Below are 18,791 nucleotides of genomic sequence, written 5' to 3'. Positions count from 1 at the left end.
TAGCCAGCAGTTCTTTAGCCAGCCGCCGCGCCCCGCCTCATTAGCATGCCGGGCTGCGCGCGCCTCATGAATATACAACGACGACGCCTCACTCCCGCCCGCCTGCCCCACTTCCGCCCGGACCCGCAGCCCCTACCAATGGGGGAAGGGAGAGGGGCGGAGGGAAGCCGCGGAAGCGCGCTACCTGCCCGGCGGACCTAACCATTCGGACCCACGTGGGGGGGGTGGCGAGTGGGCGGTGCAGCTCTCCGCGGCCGCGCCGGGGAGCACCGCCCCCTGGCGGTTGGAGCAGCGCAGGCGTCTGGCTCCCACGCAGCGCCCACATGGCTGTAGCCTGACAGCCTGGACCCTCTCATACCCCAGACCAAAAACTGCATGAGACCATTATCCTGGCAGAAAATTAGTGCCAGGTTTTTCAAGAGAATGCAGTTTTTAATGTGTGCAATACCCATGGAATACATGAAAAATGTTATAAAAGTGATAGCCACCATGTTTTGAAAGCAAGGTACCAAGAACAGAGCTCCGTCCAGGGTAAGCACTAGGCTAAACCAGACTCGCTCTGGAGTTTAATTTCCTAGTTTGAATTCCAGGTTAGATACCATCTAATTGTTTCTAATCAGGACAAACTAATTATTGCCAATATGTGCCTAAACAGCAATAACAGTTACCACTTAACCATGCCCTTTGCTCTCTGCCAGGCACTATGCAAAACACTCTACATGTATTTTTCTAAGTCCCCACAGTCCCATGTGATAGATTCTGCTAGCCTCACCATTTTATAAATAGTAAATTTGGACTTTCTGAGAGTTGAAGTGACTTGCCCAAGAAGGCATAATTGATATATAAAATTTAAACCCAGCTTAGTCTGATTTGCTGCCAAACCCTATGTTTAACCAGGATTCCCCACTGACATAAACCAAACATAAGTGAAAAGAATGAGTATTCTCCAACAGTATATTCTTTGTTCTTCTAGCATGACTTTCTCTCTGAGCAATTTCATCCATTCTCCCAGCTACATCTGTCCCTTGTGTGAGTTACGTGGCTACCAGTCGGCCTTCACAATATGGACTGAATCATCTTAACCACAGCTAGCAAGATTTCAAGTGTAAGTTCCCGAAGAGTAGAGTCAGTGACTTACTTACGCTAGAGCCCCAGTGCCTAGTCAAGGGCCTGAGATATACCAGGGACTGCCAAGCTGGCTGGCTCCTAAATTTGGCATTCATCTCTCTTGGTCCAGACCTTCTAACAGTGACCTGATAGAATGTTACATAGAGCTGTCCCTCCCATACTTCAAACCTGACTTAGTGCTGAGCTTTCCAGACTTTTTGTCCAAAAAGTCCGAAAGCTACTTTCTAAGCTAGTATTGAGAAAGACAGAATCAGAATAGAGGGGAGGAAGTGACCCATCTATCAGTCCTCTTTCTTGTACCAGTCTATATCTGCTACAGTATTTATCACACTACTGACTGGAATGTACTCTTCCAGAGAAAGGTCCATGTTTGTGGCTACTACAGTATTTAGCATTGTTCTTCACATAGACAGTTAATGGGCAACTTATGTCAGGCACTGTGCTAAGCACTTAACATGTTTTATCTCAGTGTATCTTCACCAACTAGCATTACTACTCTAAACACCCAGATTCAAACACCTGAAGTCATCTTATACTCCTCTCAAATCTGCCCAGGTTTGTCTAACTCTTAACCAAAATGCTCTATTAACTTCTTAGATATACAATAATAAATGTAGAATACATACACAGGGCCTAACATAGGATATGTGCTGAATGAATGTTAACTATGCTTTCATTACATGCATCACCACGCCCATTTCTCTCTCCTTTCATAAATAGGAAACTAGCAAGAATTAACACTCCTAGAAAGACGAAAGGTACAAAAAATACCAACTTAGTTTATTGGATAAAAACAGTGGTAAAATGGACATAAAGCCAAAAGTGAGAACAGAACATTTTCATATCTTCCCAACACTTGAAAACATACTTCCCATCATCTGGGATTCAGGTGTTAGGGAGCCAGAGCCCCTGCCAAATCCCTCTCTCTTCATTTTCCCTGGAAGCAAGGGGAGGAGGAAATCAGAACTCAGGAGAGGAGGAAGTCAGAGACAATCTCGGTCCTTGTCTACCCATTCGTCCCTCAAAGTCTCTGGGTTGGAGGGAAGCAGGGAAGAAATAAGGGACAAGGGGGGCTAAGGACTGGCCTCCAGGGCCCACTGCCAATAATGTCCCATATAGCTATCCTTGTCCATATCTCATCCCTAATAGGTACCACTGTCAGGCCTTAGGAGAGAGAAGAAAAGGGGGTAGATGGTTCGAGAACCAAATGTGGTCTCCAGACTCTTTCCCAGAGTCAGCAAAAGCCCTGGGGTGACCACTCCAGGACTCTAGGAGCCACTCCTTTTCCCTCCAGTCCAACCAAGAGGTGAAAAGAAATTCCTTGGGACACAGCATCCCAAGCCACTCTTAAATCTCCACATCACTTTCCTTGTCATTGTCATGGTCTCCATCATAGAACTCATTGGGTGCCTCTGGCCTGCAAAGCAAGGGGAGAGAGGTCAGGATCTCACTCCAAGTTCTAATCTTCTCCCATCACCCTCTTCCAAAGCCATTTCTCAGGCCCCATTGAGAACCATTCCTCCTCTTGTTGGTAGAGACTGCTATTCATTCACCCATTCGCATATCAAATAAACATTAAGGAACTACTCTATATAGACATTGTCATAAACCTTAGCAGTACAGTAGAGTAACAAGCCAGACAAGGTTTGTCTATCCTCAAAAAGCTTACCTAATAAATGAGACTAGTAACTAACAAAGTAAATAAATATGATAATTTCAGATGATGGAGAGTACAATAAATAAAATGAAGTGATATGACTGAAGGTGATGGGAGCAAAAGGGTGAAATTTCAGACAGGAATACTGGCACATAAGACCTTATAAACGTAAGACCTCAAGTCTCAGGAGGAGCTAACCAGGGAAAGACTTCAGGAAGGCCATGCCAAGCTGCAAGAAAACCAACTACAGAGATCATGAAATGGAAAGAGACTGATGTACTCCAGTAAGAACAAGGAGGCCAGGACAGCTGGGAGCACTATGCATGAAGGAGAGTAGTTAGAGATGAGATCCTGGGTGTAGGTAAGGGCTAGCATGCAGGACCTTTTTAAGACACAGTCAAAATTTTGGATTTTCTCCTAAGTGCAAGGTAAAGGAGAGTTTTAATTTTAAGAAGAGTGATGTGGTATTATAAACCCACGGGGAAAGAATGGATGTGAAAGCAAAACAGGGCCCAACAGGTACTCAATATTGGTTTCTTTCTTTTTCAAAAAGTATTCTCAAAGGCTCACACCTGTAATCCCAGCACTTTGGGAGGCCAAGGCAGGTGGATCACAAGGTCAAGAGATCAAGACCATCCTGGCCAACATGGTGAAACCCCGTCTCTACTAAAAATACAAAAATTAGCTGGGTGTGGTGGCGCATGCCTGTAATCTCAGCTACTCAGGAGGCTGAGGCAGGAGAATCGCTTGAACCCGGGAGGCGGAGGTGGCAGTGAGCCGGGATTAGCCACTGCACTCCAGCCTGGCAACAGAGTGAGACTCTGTCTCAAAAAAAAAAAAAAAAAAAAAAGAAAAAAAAAAAATAGAAAAAGTATTCTCTGGGACACGGAGAATAGAGAAAATCATCAAAGAGAAACTAAGGAACTAAGCCAGGAAAAGCCTTATCTGCAGGGTGAGCAATGTCTCAGTTACTTCTAAGTGCACAGGGTTAAAGGTGTGGAGTCAGAGAATCAGGTTGAATCTCAGCCCTGATATTTAACTAGCCATGTGACCTTCAGAAAGTTACTTAGTCTTGCTGGGCGAGGTGGCTCAGGCCTGTAGCCTGTAATCCTAGCACTTTGGGAGGCTGAGGCAGGCGGATCACCTGAGGTCAGGAGTTTGAGACCAGCCTAACATGGAGAAACCCCATCTCTACTAAAAATACAAAAAAAAATTAGCTGGGCATGGAGGCGCATGCCTGTAATCCCAGCTACTTGGGAGGCTAAGGCAGGAGAATCACTGGAACCCGGGAGGCAGAGGTTGTGGTGAGCCGAGATCATGCCATTGTACTCCAGCCTGGGCAAAAAGAGCGAAACTCTGTGAAAGAAAGACAGAAAGACAGAAAGAAAGAAAGAAAGACAGAAAGAAAGACAGAAAGAAAGAAAGAAAGAAAGAAAGAAAGAAAGACAGAAAGACAGAAAGAAAGAAAGACAGAAAGAAAGAAAGACAGAAAGAAAGACAGAAAGAAAGAAAGACAGAAAGAAAGAAAGAAAGAAAGAAAGAAAGAAAGAAAGAAAGAAAGAAAGAAAGAAGAAAGAAGGAAAGAAAGAAGAAAGAAGGAAAGAAGGAAAGAAAGAAGGAAAGAAGGAAAGAAGGAAAGAAGGAAAGAAGGAAAGAAGGAAAGAAAGAAAGAAAGAAAGAAAGTCTCTCTGAGCCTTAGATTCCTCCCGTGTTAATCTGAGAATAAAAGCCATCAGAGTTGTCTGATGGCAACAGAATGATTATACATATGTTGTAATAGACAGCACTTAGTAGTGTCTGGTGCTTGGCAAACCCACAAAAAGTGGTAACTCTTCCTATTTCTACTCTGCAAGTCATACGCAAGCTGGAGCTATAGGCATCAAAGAAGAACAGAAACTCAGTGGGTGGCCTGACAGAGAGGTAGGGCTTAGGAACAGGAAGAGGCCTGAGGCTTCTGCTGGCTGTTGAAAGCGGGTGGTATTATTATCATGCAGAGACTAGGCCCAGATGCCAGCCTGGAGCTATTGATAAAAAACCCAAACCTCTACAAAAGGAAGAACTTAAAAACAGGTTTTACCAAACCAAACCAGACAATGAAAAGCAATTTCCGTAAATCCTGGAAGCCCTGAAGCCAGATGTTCAGACACTTCCTCACCCAGGAGAGGGGATCAGCGGATATCCTTGGAGGAGAGCTGGAGAGGGTCCCAAGAGTCACAGCAGTAAAGCCCAAGTCCAGAGGAGAGATACGGAGGCCTGAACTCTAAAACAGAAGCGGATTCTAGAAGGGGCTGAGAAGCCCATCAAGCTCTGCAGCAGAGCTGGCTCAAGTCTCTAACCCTGCGTGGGAGCAGGACTGCGTGTCCCACAAGTGTCCAGCTGTGGTTATCCCTCAGTCATGTAAGGAAATCTGTTCTCCATTAAGTGCATCTGTTCCTGTACTTCTGGGTTCTGTTGTCTTTTCCTTTCATTTTTCAGTAAAGTTTTGGGATTAAAAAAAAATTCTATCCTATCCTTTTTTCCCCCTAATTCATTCCATCTACAAATATTTTGTATGTATCTCAGAAAGATAAAGACTTCTTTTTTTTGAAAAACAACATAACCACAATACAATTATCCCACCTGAAAAAATTAACAGAGCAAAGAAATCAAAGAGCCTTAGAGAGCAGTATGCAGGTAGTGACCTGTCCAGCTCAAGACCTGGAAAGACTGAGTAAAATGCTGGCAAGACTATAAGCCACTACAGACTTCTGGATGGCAATTTGGCAGCAAATATAAAAAATTTTAGGCCGGGCGCAGTGGCTCACGCTTGTAATCCCAGCACCTTGGGAGGCAAAGGCTGGCAGATCACGAGATAAGGAGTTCGAGACCATCCTGGCTAACACAGTGAAACCCCGTCTCTACTAAAAATGCAAAAAAATTAGCCAGGCGTGGTGGTGGGCGCCTGTAGTCCCAACTACTCAGGAGGCTGAGACAGGAGAATGGCGTGAACCCGGGAGGCGGAGCTTGCAGTGAGCCTAGATCACGCCACCGCACTCTAGCCTGGGTGACAAAGCGAGACTCCATCTCAAAAAAAAAAAAAAAAAAAAAAAAATTTAGGCCAGGCTCAGTGGCTCACGCCTATAATCCCAGCACTTTGGAAGGCCAGGGCGGGAATTTGAGCCCAGGAGTTTAAGACCAGCCTGGGCAACAAGGCAAGACTCGTCTCTACAAAAAAAAAAAAAATTAGCCAGGTGTGGTGGTGCACACCTATGATCCCAGCTACTCAAGACGCTGAGGCAGGAGGATCACTTGAACCTAGGAGTTCAAGATTGCAGTGAGCTACAATCATGCCACTATACTCCAGCTTGGGTGACAGAACGAGACCTTGTCTCAAAAAAAAAAAAAAATTAGTGCACACAGCCTTTGACCTAGCAGCAACCATTCTACTATCTAACCCATTCAAACAAGAATGCAAAGATGTATATGTAAGGGGGTTCATTGCCACATTATTACTGTAATACCAAAAAAATGGAAAATAATCCATCTACACAACAGATTATTATACAGCTGATAAAATACTGAGGCAGATCTATATTAGCTAACTGGAACCAGCCATATCATGTAAAGCAGCATATGTAGAATGACTCTATTTGTATTTATAAAAAACTAAAAACCACACAAACTGCAAATGAGTGTGTATGTGTTTGTTTATATGTACATACAGAACAGTATATTTGCAATCTATAGAAAAAGGCCTATCTAAAATAAAAACTATTAACAGTGGTTACTCCTGTGGAATGGGTCTGGGATTGTGTGAAAGCAAACAACATATTTTGGTGCTGTTTTAAAATTTTACAATAAATACGTGTTATTTTTGTCATTAAAAACAGCAAAGAAAAGAGTGAGGAAATTGTAGCAGACTAAAGAAGGTAAGCCAGAGGCAATTAAGCTAATACCTTCCCACTTACTTTTTCCCTTATAAACCTCCCCAGCAAGCCTATTGGAAGTAGGCTGAAGTCCCTGCTCCCAGACCTGCTATAGTTCTCCTCAGGACCCCTCTCCTCTGCATCAGCCTCATCAGTCCTGTCATAGGTCAGGAGGTCTGCAGGCACGTCATGAATCTGGACACTAGGTGCATGGTTCAGCATCTTCAGGTTTTCAAAGATTGTCTGGCGGATCTGGTCCAGATACTGGTTGGAAATGAGGAACAGAGAGTGAGCAGTTCCCAGTGATTCCCAGGGCATGCAATCTCCTAGTTGCCTTTTACCCCTACCATCCTGATTTTCATCTCAGTGGTATCTCTAGTTCAGGTCCCCCAATTGATAGCTGTCCCTCCCCACCAACCCCAACTGCCTCTACTTTAACCTGGACTGCCTCCTAGCCAATAACAGTGACAGTGATGACTTAGAACTTCCTTCTCCTTGGTTTTTCCTACTTCCCACATCTTTGACCTCTCCTGGGCTCCACCTTTCAGGAGAAGTTTGTGCTCAGCTTTTCTGAGCTGCTGACCTGGCGTGAGTTCTGATTCTCGATGCGAGTGCTGACATCTGGATGAAGTGTGAAGTCTGGGGCAAAGTACTCGAAGTATTCTTGGGGAGGAGAGGAGAAAGTATGGCTCAGACTGAGAAAGGCAGCTACCAAGACTTCCCAATCTTTTTCCTTCCCATCCAGAGCACCTACATAATAGCTGCCCAATCTTTTCCCTGCTCTGAGCCCAGGGGTTTAGCCTGCAGAGCTCTGAAAGTGTAAAATTTCCCATCTGCCTTCAAACCAGGTCATTCTGGAATCTGGTGAGAATGGCCTTCCTGTTATGGGGGTGTTGTGGGGTAGTCCTTACCACTATAGGGAAGCTCCTCACTAATGGCCTCTTCTACCAGCAGCGATGTCTCATATGTCCTGAAACCAACCAGCAGAGGGGAGCAGGCTGATCAAGTGGGCTGAAGGGCCCGTGTGGCCATATCTGAGGGACACCCTAGCTCACACTGGACAACAGGGGAGGAAATCAGGAGGGTGCTCACCAGCAACGGGCAACATTTCGGACAGTATAACCACCACCACCCAGCACCAGTAGAGGGATATTGAAGCTCTTGACATATTCGACGCATTCCCTGTTAAAAGGAACCAGAGGAAGATGCGGAGGAGGTTATCAAAAGACAAGGTAAATAAATACCTTTAGGTATTGCCTGAAAGGAGCACAAGAAAACTATAAATGTTCCAAATCTTTAGCTGCATAGTGAAATTCATTATGTTATACCCTTAAGATTTGCATATACTTTATATGCTGTGTCTCAATAAAAATTTTAAAATAAAGCACAGTCCCACCTCTGTTCTGCTCAACACCCTCCCTGGCACCCTGCATGTTAACCAACTACTCTCATCAATGCAGGTTCTGTCAATTCTAACCTTGAAAATATAACTCATGCCCGGTGCAGTGCTCACGCCTGTAATCCTAGCACTTTGAGAGGCCGAAGCAGACGGATTGCCTGAGCTCAGGAGTTTGAGACCAACCTGGGCAACGTGGCAAAACTCAGTCTCTACTAAAAATAAAAAAATATATATATACATACATATATATATATGTATATAGAGAGAGAGCCAGGTATGATGGCGCATGCCTGTAGTCCCAGCTACTCAGGAGGCTGAGGCAGGAGAATCGCTAGAACCCAGGTGGCAGAGCTTGCAGTGAGCCAAGATCGTGCCACTGCACCCCAGCCTGGGCGACAGAGCAAGACTCCATCTCAAAAAAGAAAAAAAACCATATATATGTGTGTGTGTGTGTTGAAATAGCTGGGTTGTGGCTGTTGTTCTTCATTGCCACCTCCTTCACCTTAGTCTGGGCACCTAACCAACACCATGGCTTCCTAACTGGTCTTCCCACTTCCATCCCCATTCCCCCATCCAAACTTTTCTCTATTCAGCAGTCAGAATAGTCACTTTCAAACACAGATTGGATCATGTCACTTTCCTGCTTAAAATCCTTCAATGGTTTCCCATCATGTTTGGAATATAATTCAAACTCCTTACCAGGGTTTAAAGGCTCTGCACAATCTCACCATGGCCAGCTTCTCGGACCTCACCTCAAACTACCTCCAGCCTGCTCCCTGCATTCTACTTCGTCAGCTCATTCCTGCTACAGCCTTTTTTTTTTTTTTTTTTAAAGAAACAGTGTCTCACTCTGTTGCCCAGACTGAAGTCCAGTGGCATAATCATAGCTCACTGTAACCTCAAACTCCTGGGCTCAAGTGATCCTCCTGCCTCAGCTTCCTGAGTAGCTAGGACTATAGGCATGCACCATCATGCCCAGCTGATTTTGTTTTTTATTTTCTGTAGAGATGGCTCTTGCCACGTTGCCCAGGCTGGCCTCAAACTCCCAGCCTCAGGCGATTCTCCCACCTTGGCCTCTCAAAGTGTTGGGATTATAGGTGTGTGCCATTGGGCCCAGCCCTCAGAGCCTTTTGTGGGCCTTTGTCAATGCTTGGGACAGGCTTCTCTCTGCTCCTCTTATGACTCACTCCTTCTTAGTCTCCAGGTCTCAGCTCAAATTTTACTTCTTCAGAAAAACTTTTCCAAATCATGCTATCTAAAGTAGGTCCCCCATTGTATCCTGTGTCTCAGCTTTCTTTTTTCTTTCATAGAATCTATAACAATCTATTTCATTTGATTATTTATTTTTTGTCTGTTTCCTAAACTGTGAACTCCACAGGAGACTCCTCATGCCATCCCCATGATGTGGTACGATGCCTGGAACATAATAGGTACTTAATAAAAATATATTGTGAATGAATGACCATCTAGGGAACTCTGTTCAAGATGACATTTCTAGTTCAAGTACAATTTATAGCTACTTTTGATTTCCAAGAAGAGGTGAGGCCCATTCCCCATCTACCCCCACCCACGTACTGAAGTCCAAGGCCACTTGAAAACCTTGCGGAGAAGAAGGAGAGCAAGTCTCACCCATGCCCTCGGATGCTGAGGTTAAAGCAGCCCAATCGATCACAGCCCAGAGAGTCAGCTCCACACTGCAAAAAGCAAAAGCCCAGGCAAGTGCAGTGAGATAACTGATCAGGACATCACAGATACCCCGTCTATCACCAACCTAAAGAACCTCCTCTTCCCTTGTCCTCTTTCCCCAAGCCCAGGCAGAACACTCCTGAGGAGGAACTGACAGTATTACCTGGAGCACAATGCACGTGGGTTGGTAGAAGTCCACTACCTGGTTGATAACCGGCTGGAAAAGGTGCTTGTAACCTGGGAGAGGGCCAAAGATGGGCACCTGGCACCCCAAGGGGATGGGGAGACAGGGAACAAAAGGAAAAAGGGGGTTGAGCGAGCATGTAGCCCAGGAAAGGGGCAACCCAAAAGAACCGAATCATTGGTCTGAAACTTCTGGAAGGGATCCCAGACTGCTATGGGTGACTGATGAAAGCCAATGACTTTTCCCAGAAAAATGCACATATACATGATATGTTGCATACAATTCCCAGGGATTCATGGTCCCTCTGAAGGCCCTTCATCCTTAAGGACACCTGGCCCCAACAGCAGACAATACGAGGCAGAAGAGGTTACTTCAAGGAGAAAAAGAAGGGGCCTAGGGAACAGAAGGAAGACTTCAATACTTACTCTGGTCATCAATGCCATCCCGCAGGGGCACATTCAGACAGTAGTAGCGGCCACTCTCTGCCCCGACTTCATACATGTCACCTATAGGGAAGCAGGTGGTGGTAGCCACACATGGGAAGCACCCACAGCCCAGCTGTTTCAACCCCAATCTGCACTCTGGGAGCCTCTCACTGCATCTATGTAGCTTCACCATAAACTCCCTAGAGCCACTAAATCTCCTGCAGCTCACATTCATTTGGCAAAGAGTTTTGGGGGATCTACTCTGAGCCAACTGTGTACTAGGCAGTAGGGACGCAGCAGTGAACGGAACTAATGAAATTTACGATATCCCACCAACCTTATATTCTTAGGGAGTAGGCATGAGGAGGGAGGCAATAAACAAAACAAAACAAAAAACCACAATAAACATAAATAGCAGTGAGTGTTCTGAGGGAATGAGGCTGATGTAACAGAGGAATGGGGAAGGAGGTGATTGTGACAACTGGGGTGGTCAGGAAAGGCTTCTCTGAGGAGGGGACACCTGAGATGAGACTAGAAGGCTGAGAAGGAGGCACTCATAGTAAAGAGCTGAAGGGTGCAAACGGGAAAGTAATCCCTATTCCCATACCTGTGCCAGGGAAGAAGTAATTTCCGTATTTGTGGAAGGACACCGTCATGACCCGGTCAGTGAGGTAGAAAGCTTCCTGAACCCCGTCACCATGGTGGATGTCAATATCAATGTAAAGCACCCGAGGGTGGTACCTGGAGGGAAGCCAAAGCCAGGGTCTGAGCTAGAAGTGAACCCCTGACCCACTCCTCCCAAACACCGGGTCTCGTTTTGTGAAGAGTCTGCTTCTGCCCTGGTCACCTGAAACTTAATATCACCAGTTCCCTAAAGGCAACTGGGGGCTCCAGGCTAGAGGCTAGAGGCAGGGACAGAAGAGGGATATGCAGAGAAGGCTGAAATGTGAGCAGGCAGCAGGGAATCTGCAGCAGTGGAAGAGGCAGCCTGAATAAAGCATCAAGAACTTGGGAGAAGCTAGTCAGGGAGGAGGGAGGTCAAGGTCAGGGCTGAGTCTGAGAGACCTTCTCAGCCAAGAATCCCGTAACTGCCCCCATCTCCTCCTGGGCTACTTACTTGAGCAGCTCCAGGATGCCAATCACAATGTCGTTGACATAGCAGAAGCCAGAGGCCTATGGCAAGACAGTGGTCTCATAAAGAGAGGAGCAATTCCCCTACCCAGCTGCCCCCACCATCATCCTAAACACCTACCCGAGGATGGCCACTGTCTTTCCCATCAACTCCTCACTCACCTCAAACTTCTTGGCATGGTGCAGACCACCAGCCCAGTTAATGGCAATATCACAGATCTGAAAGACAAACACCCAAGTCACAGTCCTTCCTGCCCACCCTTCAAGCTGGGAGCCCAGGATCAGGGTTAAATCCCGAGTCCAGGGATCTAGAGGAAAGGAGGAACAGGACTCGGGACTATGTCACCTTGTTGTTCAGCTGGGTTGCTCCTTGCAGAGATGCGCCTGTGTAACGCGAGCAGAACTCAAAGAGCCCGGGAAACACTGGGCTGCAGGGAAGAGGAATAAGTTGGAACCCTCCTGCCTCTGTCTGGGCCCTTCCCATACCTCCCTCCCCACCCCAGATTCCTCCAATCTCCATTTTTCAAGAACCTTCTCTCCCCCTCCTACACACCTGTGCTATCTGCAAATTTATTCAACAAATATTTTGGATCAAACCATGTACCAAGCCCTGTGCAAGGCACTGGATGGGAAGTAAAGAAGCATTTAACTGTCAGGGAATTTGTATCCTAGCTGGGGAAAGAAGCAAGCAGCTTCCAGGTACTGAAGTACAATGTTAAAAGGAAATCAGTTGAAAGAAAAGATGAGCTCTGTTTTTCTTAGTCTCAGTGTAACACATTTTAACATAATGTTCAATAATATTCTTCACAGTCACACATTTTAAAGAAAGAATTGTATACCTACATATGTGAAACGGTGATGAGATAACCCACGAAAAGCCTGTGGCACAGTATACGGTATCTGCTAAGCCTTTAATAAATGTCAGTTATAATTATTACCATTGTTATTCTTTATAAAAAGCAAAGGCTTGAAGCCAGACACAAAAGGCTACTTACTGTATGACTCCATTTATGCAACATTCTGGAAAAGGTAAAATATAAGGACAGACATCAGATCAGTAGTTGGCTGGATGTAGGTTGGAGAGAAGATATTAACTACAAAAGGGTGAGTGACCTTTGTCAGGTAATGGAAATTTCCTATACCTTGATACTTTTTTTTTTTAATAGAGACAGGGTCTCACTATGTTGCCCAAGCTGGTCTCGAACTCCTAGGCGTAAGTGATCCTCCTGCCTTGGCCTTACAAAGTGTTGGGACTACAGGTGTGAGCCATCGGTGCTGGCCCTACACCTTGATATATTCTATCAAAACTCTCTGAACTCTTACACCTAAAAAAGGTTAATTTTACTGTATGCAAGTTATACCTATATAAACCTGACTTTTTAAAGAGGAAAGGCTTAGGCAATCCCTAGTTTTAGGTCTCAAAAAAAAGAAAAATAGTGCAGCTGACACATTTGACCATGTGAAAAACAGAACTGTAGGGGCTTTTCGTTTATTTGTTTTTTGAGATGGAGTCTCGCTTTGTCACCCAGGCTGGGGTGCAGTGGCCTCACCGCAGCCTCCGCCTCCTGGGTTCAAGCAAGAATTGTAGAGTTTTACAGTTTCTCGAAAGGTTTGGAAAGAATTAGAGATTAATACCTAGAAAACTAAGCAAATGAAAAAATAATGCAATTGTCAGCTCCAGGAAAAACAAAAAGCTTTAGAAGAAAATAGATTAAATCACACTACACTATTTGGCTTGATAGTAAATGAATCTTTCAGAGTTATAATAATGTAAACATAGAATACTGATTTATTTTTAAATTATTATGAAGCTGAAAGGGGAAAGGAAGCCAACGTGATGGTGTAAGAAGACTAAATGCTCATATCCCATACTAAGAGCTTAACAGATACTACCTAAAATTGACAGATGAAGAAATAGCAATGAGAGACAATACAGGAGGGCAGTATGATTACAAGCACAGATTCTGGAGCCAGACTACCTAGGTTCAAATTTCAGTTCTTTAACACCTACTAATGATAGTGAGGTTGTACAAACTGTTTAACCTTTCTGTGCCTAAGTGTCCTCATCTGTAAAAGGAAACAATAATACACCCTGCTTCACAGGGGTTGTTGAGATTAAATAAGCTAATGGCTGTAAAGCACTTAGAACAGTACCTAGTATATAACAGGTATTCCCTAAGGATTACAGATTAGTAATAATAGTCAATTAATATTATTATTATTTAGAAATCCAAAGGTAAATACCAGAAGACATAGGGAAAGGAGCTGAAAGTGGCTGTCACTGGGCAGAGGGATTTATGGGTGAAAGGGAGAGGTCTGGAATTTTTTTTTTTTATTTTTGAGAGAGTCTCGCTCTGTTGCCCAGGCTGGAGTATAGTGGCATGATCTCAGCTCACTGTAACCTCTGCCTCCCGGCTTCAAGCAATTCTCCTGCCTCAGCCTCCCAGAGCAGCTGGAACTAAAGGCATGCACCACCATGCCTGGCTAATTTTTTTATTTTTAGTAGAGATAGGATTTCACCATGTTGGCCAGGCTGGTCTTGAACTCCTGACCTTAGGTGATCCACCCACCTCGGCCTCCTAAAGTGCTGGGATTACAAGCATGAGCCACCACGCCCGGCCTGGGACTGCTTTTTTATTTTTTTTACTTAAAGGCCTGTAGTACAATTTGGCCTTTTATGTTAGAATACTTTGAAAGCAATTGGAAATTCATTAAACAGAAGAAAAATTCCTGATTCTCATCAGAAATGCAGATAAGACAACTGTAACTTGTTTGACAGGAAGACTGATGCAGCATAAATAGCCCAGAGATAGTATTCTAATTAGCATTCCCTAATTGCACAAACAGCATCTACAGGACCCCAGTGTGGCTTAAGGGCTGACCCTATATTCTCAGACCTAGAAAGTGAGCTCAGAAATAGCAGCAGGTATAGTAACAAAAAAACAAGAACCCTCCTGAGACAGCACCTGACTGAACACCAAATGAGCAGTGCAGTGTGTGCAGGACAGAGCTCTATGGGCTGGTGTGGTCAAGAAAGGTTTCATGGAGATGGTGTGCGAAGAGTGAGAAGGCCTTGAGGAGGTTGAATAGAGAACTAAGGGCACTCCAGGAAGGCATCCCGTGCAGCTAAGGTGTAGGGATAAAGTTGGAAAGGTGCCAAGGCCAGCCTAATGAGTTGGCCTCTATCCTACAGCCCTGTCATTTCTTAATGACAGAAAGATCTGTCATTAAGATCTTTCAGGAAAACAGATTAGTGGTTTAAAAACCTGGGATCTGGATCATGCACACTCCAATGGCCAGTTACGTGACTGACGCTAAGTTACCTAAATATTCTCAAACCTCAGTTTACTTATGTATAACATCAGAAAAAGGTCTATTATAATACATCTAAGGATTGGCATGAGAATTACGTGGATTTACCAGCAATCCTTGGCATAATACCTAGCAGAGTAAGCACTCAATAAATGGTAGCTATCATAAGAAACTCTACTGGATCAACAACCTGGTTTCTTCAAGAAATAAATTCAAGGGGGTGACAGAAAAGCTACAAATAAAAAGTTTTAAGAGACCTATCAACCAAAAGCATTGTGTAGACCTTGTTTAGATCCAGATTTAAACTAACTACAAAATAATTATGAGACAACTGCAGAAATTTGAATACTGATTGCATATTTGATGACATTAAGGAATCACTTAACTTTTTAGATTTGATAATGATACTTTTTCTTTTAAAAGAGTATCATTTAGCGATACATAATAAAATATTTATGGATAAAAGGATATAACATCTAGGATTTGCTTTAAAACAATCTAACATGAGGGAGTATAGATGAAGTAAGAGTGGCCATTTGCTCAGCCGGGCGCAACGGCTCATGCCTGTAATCCCAGCACTTTCGGAGGCTGAGGCTGGTGGATCACCTGAGGTCAGGAGTTCAAAACAAGCCTGACCAACGTGGTGAAACCCCATCTCTACTAAACATACAAAAATTATTTGGGCATGGTGGCAGGCACCTGTAATTCCAGCTACTCAGGAGTCTGAGGCATAAGAATCACTTGAACCTAGGAGGCGGAGGTTGCAGTGAGTCAAGACTACACCACTGCACTCCAGCCTGGGCTACAGAGTGAGACTCTGTCTCAAAAAAAAAAAAAAAAAAAAAAAAAACAGTGGCCATTTGCTCATAAGTGTTGAAGCTAGGTGATGGATGGGAAGTCACTGCACTACTTCACTTTCTGAAATTTTTGAAATTTTCCCTAATAGAAAGCTTAAAAACAAAAATAAGTAGAATTGAGGAACTGGTGGCTGTGATGTTTACTATTTTTTCATGGATGTAGAGGAGAGTGTAAGCAAAGATCATGGCTTATCTTTGTTGTCCACTCCTTTCCCCACAGGGTCTAATCCTGACTCTTCTATGGATGATACCAGCTCAATGTAAACCTAACGATATCAAACCACTCCTTTGTTGTTTTTTTGTTTTCTTAACTGCCCATAGCCCTCTTATGATCAGGACTTTTTAAAAAACTTTGATAGCTTCCCTCTACTCTAGGAGTAAAAACCCTAATTCATAATAGAGCTGTTTACTTTAAAAAGGCCCTATTTCTTTAGCCTCAATTCAGTTCACCTCCTCTTCATATTCTGCACTTGGCCTTTTTTCTGTTCCTCAAATGAGTCATACTCAATCCTACCACGGACCCTTAGCACTTGTCCCTACTGCCTGCTATACTCCTCCCCTCACCCTTCAACCACCTTTCATCTCACTACTTCTACTCTTTTTTCAGATCTCAGCTCAATCTTTACTTCCTCTAGGAAGGCCCCACCGACCAGCCACTACACCAAGCTAAACAATTCTCCACATATATACTCTCATAATCTGTCATATACCTCCTCTTCATAAGACTTAGCAAAAATACAGTATTAAAATTTTGGTTTTGTTCATCACTGCATTCCCAGCACTTAGCACAGGGCCTGGCCTAGAACAAGTGACCAGTAAATATTTATTGAATAAACAAGTAAGTGAATTATGATTCATTGACAAGTAGGCCCCCCTTGAGATCTTCCCACTGCTGCCAAAAGACCTCACTGAAGGGCTTGGCATTAAACTATTAGACATCAAAAGTCCCAGTCCTCCCTCACCAGTCATCGCCTACGTTGAAGGCATTAAGACTCTTGGTGAAGCCTTGCATATTGGTGGGGCTGACTCTCTGCAGGAAGTCAATGTAGTCCTCGGAGTGGAAGCGGCACATGTCATGCTGGGAGGCCTGGTATGGCTTGAAGACCTCGGGATGGAGACACAAGATGAACCTAGCCAGGGTCAGCCCCACTCCACAGGCTCAGACCACCCATACTGAACCCAGCCCTGGAGACTATATGAAGCCAAATATAGCATTCCCCTCATCCCACAATCCTTAAGTCAATAGAGAGACTCCGATTAACCAGGTGAGTTATTACGAATGAGCCCCCTGAAGACCATTTCTTTTCCTTTCCACCTCCAGCTCAGCCTATTGTACCTTCTCAACTTTGAGCCCTGATCCACCTGCCCTGTTCCTTGGATCTCCTATTCCCAGTTCTCTCCACGCTCATCTCCTCCCCCAAGCTCTGATTCTGTCCTCTTTCCTCCGGATTCTTCTTTCTGGAGTCAAATATATGGCATATATGTCAACTTTCTAATTAAAATCAGAAGTTTACTATCTTTGGAAGGTCGGGGGGATGTGTCACATCTCTTTGAAAACTGGACAAGAAAGAGCTTTCTTCTCCCAGAAAATGCACACAGGTACATATAGGCAAACAATCTCAAGGGATAAAGATTCCTGCACTAACATCACCTCAGTCTTTTCTATGACCAATCTATTTGTCTGTGCCTGGGCACAAGCAATGAACATTCATTCATATTGTTCACTAGCTTCCCTAGCAACACATAAAGCCTGGGCTTAGCTGTTTTGTCTTATTTTTTCTTTTGAGACAAGGTCCTCCCTGTCAACTCAGGCTGCTGATCATAGCTCACTGTAACTTCAAACTCCTGGGCCCAAGCCATCCTCTCGCCTCAGCCTCCCAAGTAGTTGGGACTACAGGCACACCCACCACACATGGCTACTTTTTTTATTTTTTATTTTTGTAGAGATGTGGGTCCCACTGTGGCCCAAGCTGGTCTCCAACTCCTGGCCTCAAGCGATCCTCCCATTTCAGCCTCCCAAAGTGCTGGGATTACAGGCATGGGCCACTACACCTGGCCTGGCTTAACTGTTACTATCCCATATCACAGCCATAAATTCCAAGCTGGGAAGACAGCATGTGTATGTCTGGGAGATGAAAAACTGGATAGCGATTAAGTAGAACCATGTAGAGGTATTCCGGGCTGAAAAAGGAATACCTAAGATATCTCCTCTCTTCCACACGCACATACACATTTAGAAACACGGTAGTATCGTCCCACCCTGGAGCCCCAGCTCCTTGGAGGTAAAAAAAAGGTGGCAAAAGAGGAGTGGGAACTGAGGGTAAACCTTACACCCTGATACAGTGATATCCGCTCCCCTAAACCTAATTCCTGAGGCCAAGGCCCTATCCACACTCTAAAATGCAGAGGAGGAACACTCCTTCTGTCTTCAAACCAGCCCCCACATCACCTTAACCCTAGGCCAAGGGCTAGGGTGCCTACAGTCAGAGGGTGGCCGACCTGAGCTGAGAAAGTACTTTCCATTAAGCAGAGGACGCCACCTCCAACACCCGGCACTTTCAAGATACTCCGGTGTCTTCTATCCAGCTCCCCGCTACTCTAGGGGCTGGTCGCACTTGATGCACTCAGTCCAGCCCACCTATCCCTTCCGCCACAGCTCGCCCCACCCCCCCCCCAACCCCCGGCCGAGGCGGCGAAACTCACGATCATCTTCTTATAGAGACCGTAATGCAGGACCAGGCTATGGGTCAATGCCAAGCGATGGGGCTTCATAGGGTGTCCAGCTCCTGGGGGTGGGGAGAAAAGAGTTCGTCAGCTCTCACCCCTGGAGTTGCAACCCCCGCCTCAAAACCTCCGCGTCCCAACCCTCATGCATAGCCCTGTTTCCTCACCGTAGTGGAAGTTGCCCACGTCGGGGTCGTAGAAATAGGCCACGGTCTTGGCCATGGTGCCGGCGGGAGCAGGCCCCGCGCCTCCGCCGCCCGCCGCCCGCCGCCCGCGGCCCGCCACCCGCCACCCGCCACCCGCCGCCCGCCGCCAACCCCTCCCCAGCCGTGCGTGCTGCGCAAGCACGTAGCCTGCCTCTGCGGAACTGGGCGTTGCGGTCC

The 18,791-nt window shown here is 45.2% G+C and overlaps 2 protein-coding genes across 4 annotated transcripts in view; one reads left to right on the top strand and one right to left on the bottom strand.

The window, feature by feature from the left end:
- The window catches only part of RELL2 (RELT like 2), a 347,299-nt gene that overhangs the window by 324,332 nt on the left and 4,176 nt on the right, over positions 1-18,791 (top strand). The window lies entirely within an intron of this gene.
- HDAC3 (histone deacetylase 3) lies at positions 1,888-18,727 on the bottom strand. 3 transcript variants are annotated; one of them, XM_050794934.1, is made up of 15 exons: positions 18,576-18,727; positions 18,388-18,470; positions 16,647-16,789; positions 11,862-11,943; positions 11,678-11,734; positions 11,502-11,557; positions 10,992-11,125; positions 10,385-10,465; positions 9,939-10,012; positions 9,719-9,783; positions 7,783-7,872; positions 7,602-7,660; positions 7,274-7,353; positions 6,733-6,954; positions 1,888-2,545 (listed from the first exon to the last, which is right to left on the bottom strand). In XM_050794934.1, the coding sequence occupies exons 1-15, from the start codon at positions 18,628-18,630 to the stop codon at positions 2,528-2,530; spliced, it is 1,299 nt and encodes a 432-aa protein (XP_050650891.1). In that variant the 5' UTR covers positions 18,631-18,727; the 3' UTR covers positions 1,888-2,527. The 3 variants fall into 3 exon arrangements, with proteins under 3 accessions (XP_050650891.1, XP_050650892.1, XP_050650893.1); XM_050794935.1 differs by having other exon boundaries at positions 6,797-6,954; XM_050794936.1 differs by lacking the exons at positions 18,388-18,470; positions 18,576-18,727 and adding an exon at positions 12,511-12,535 and having other exon boundaries at positions 16,647-16,727.

This window comes from Macaca thibetana, chromosome 6 (assembly GCF_024542745.1).
Source record: "Macaca thibetana thibetana isolate TM-01 chromosome 6, ASM2454274v1, whole genome shotgun sequence".
Classification (NCBI taxonomy): Eukaryota; Metazoa; Chordata; class Mammalia; order Primates; family Cercopithecidae; genus Macaca; species Macaca thibetana.
This window is presented reverse-complemented; position numbering and strand designations above follow the sequence as displayed.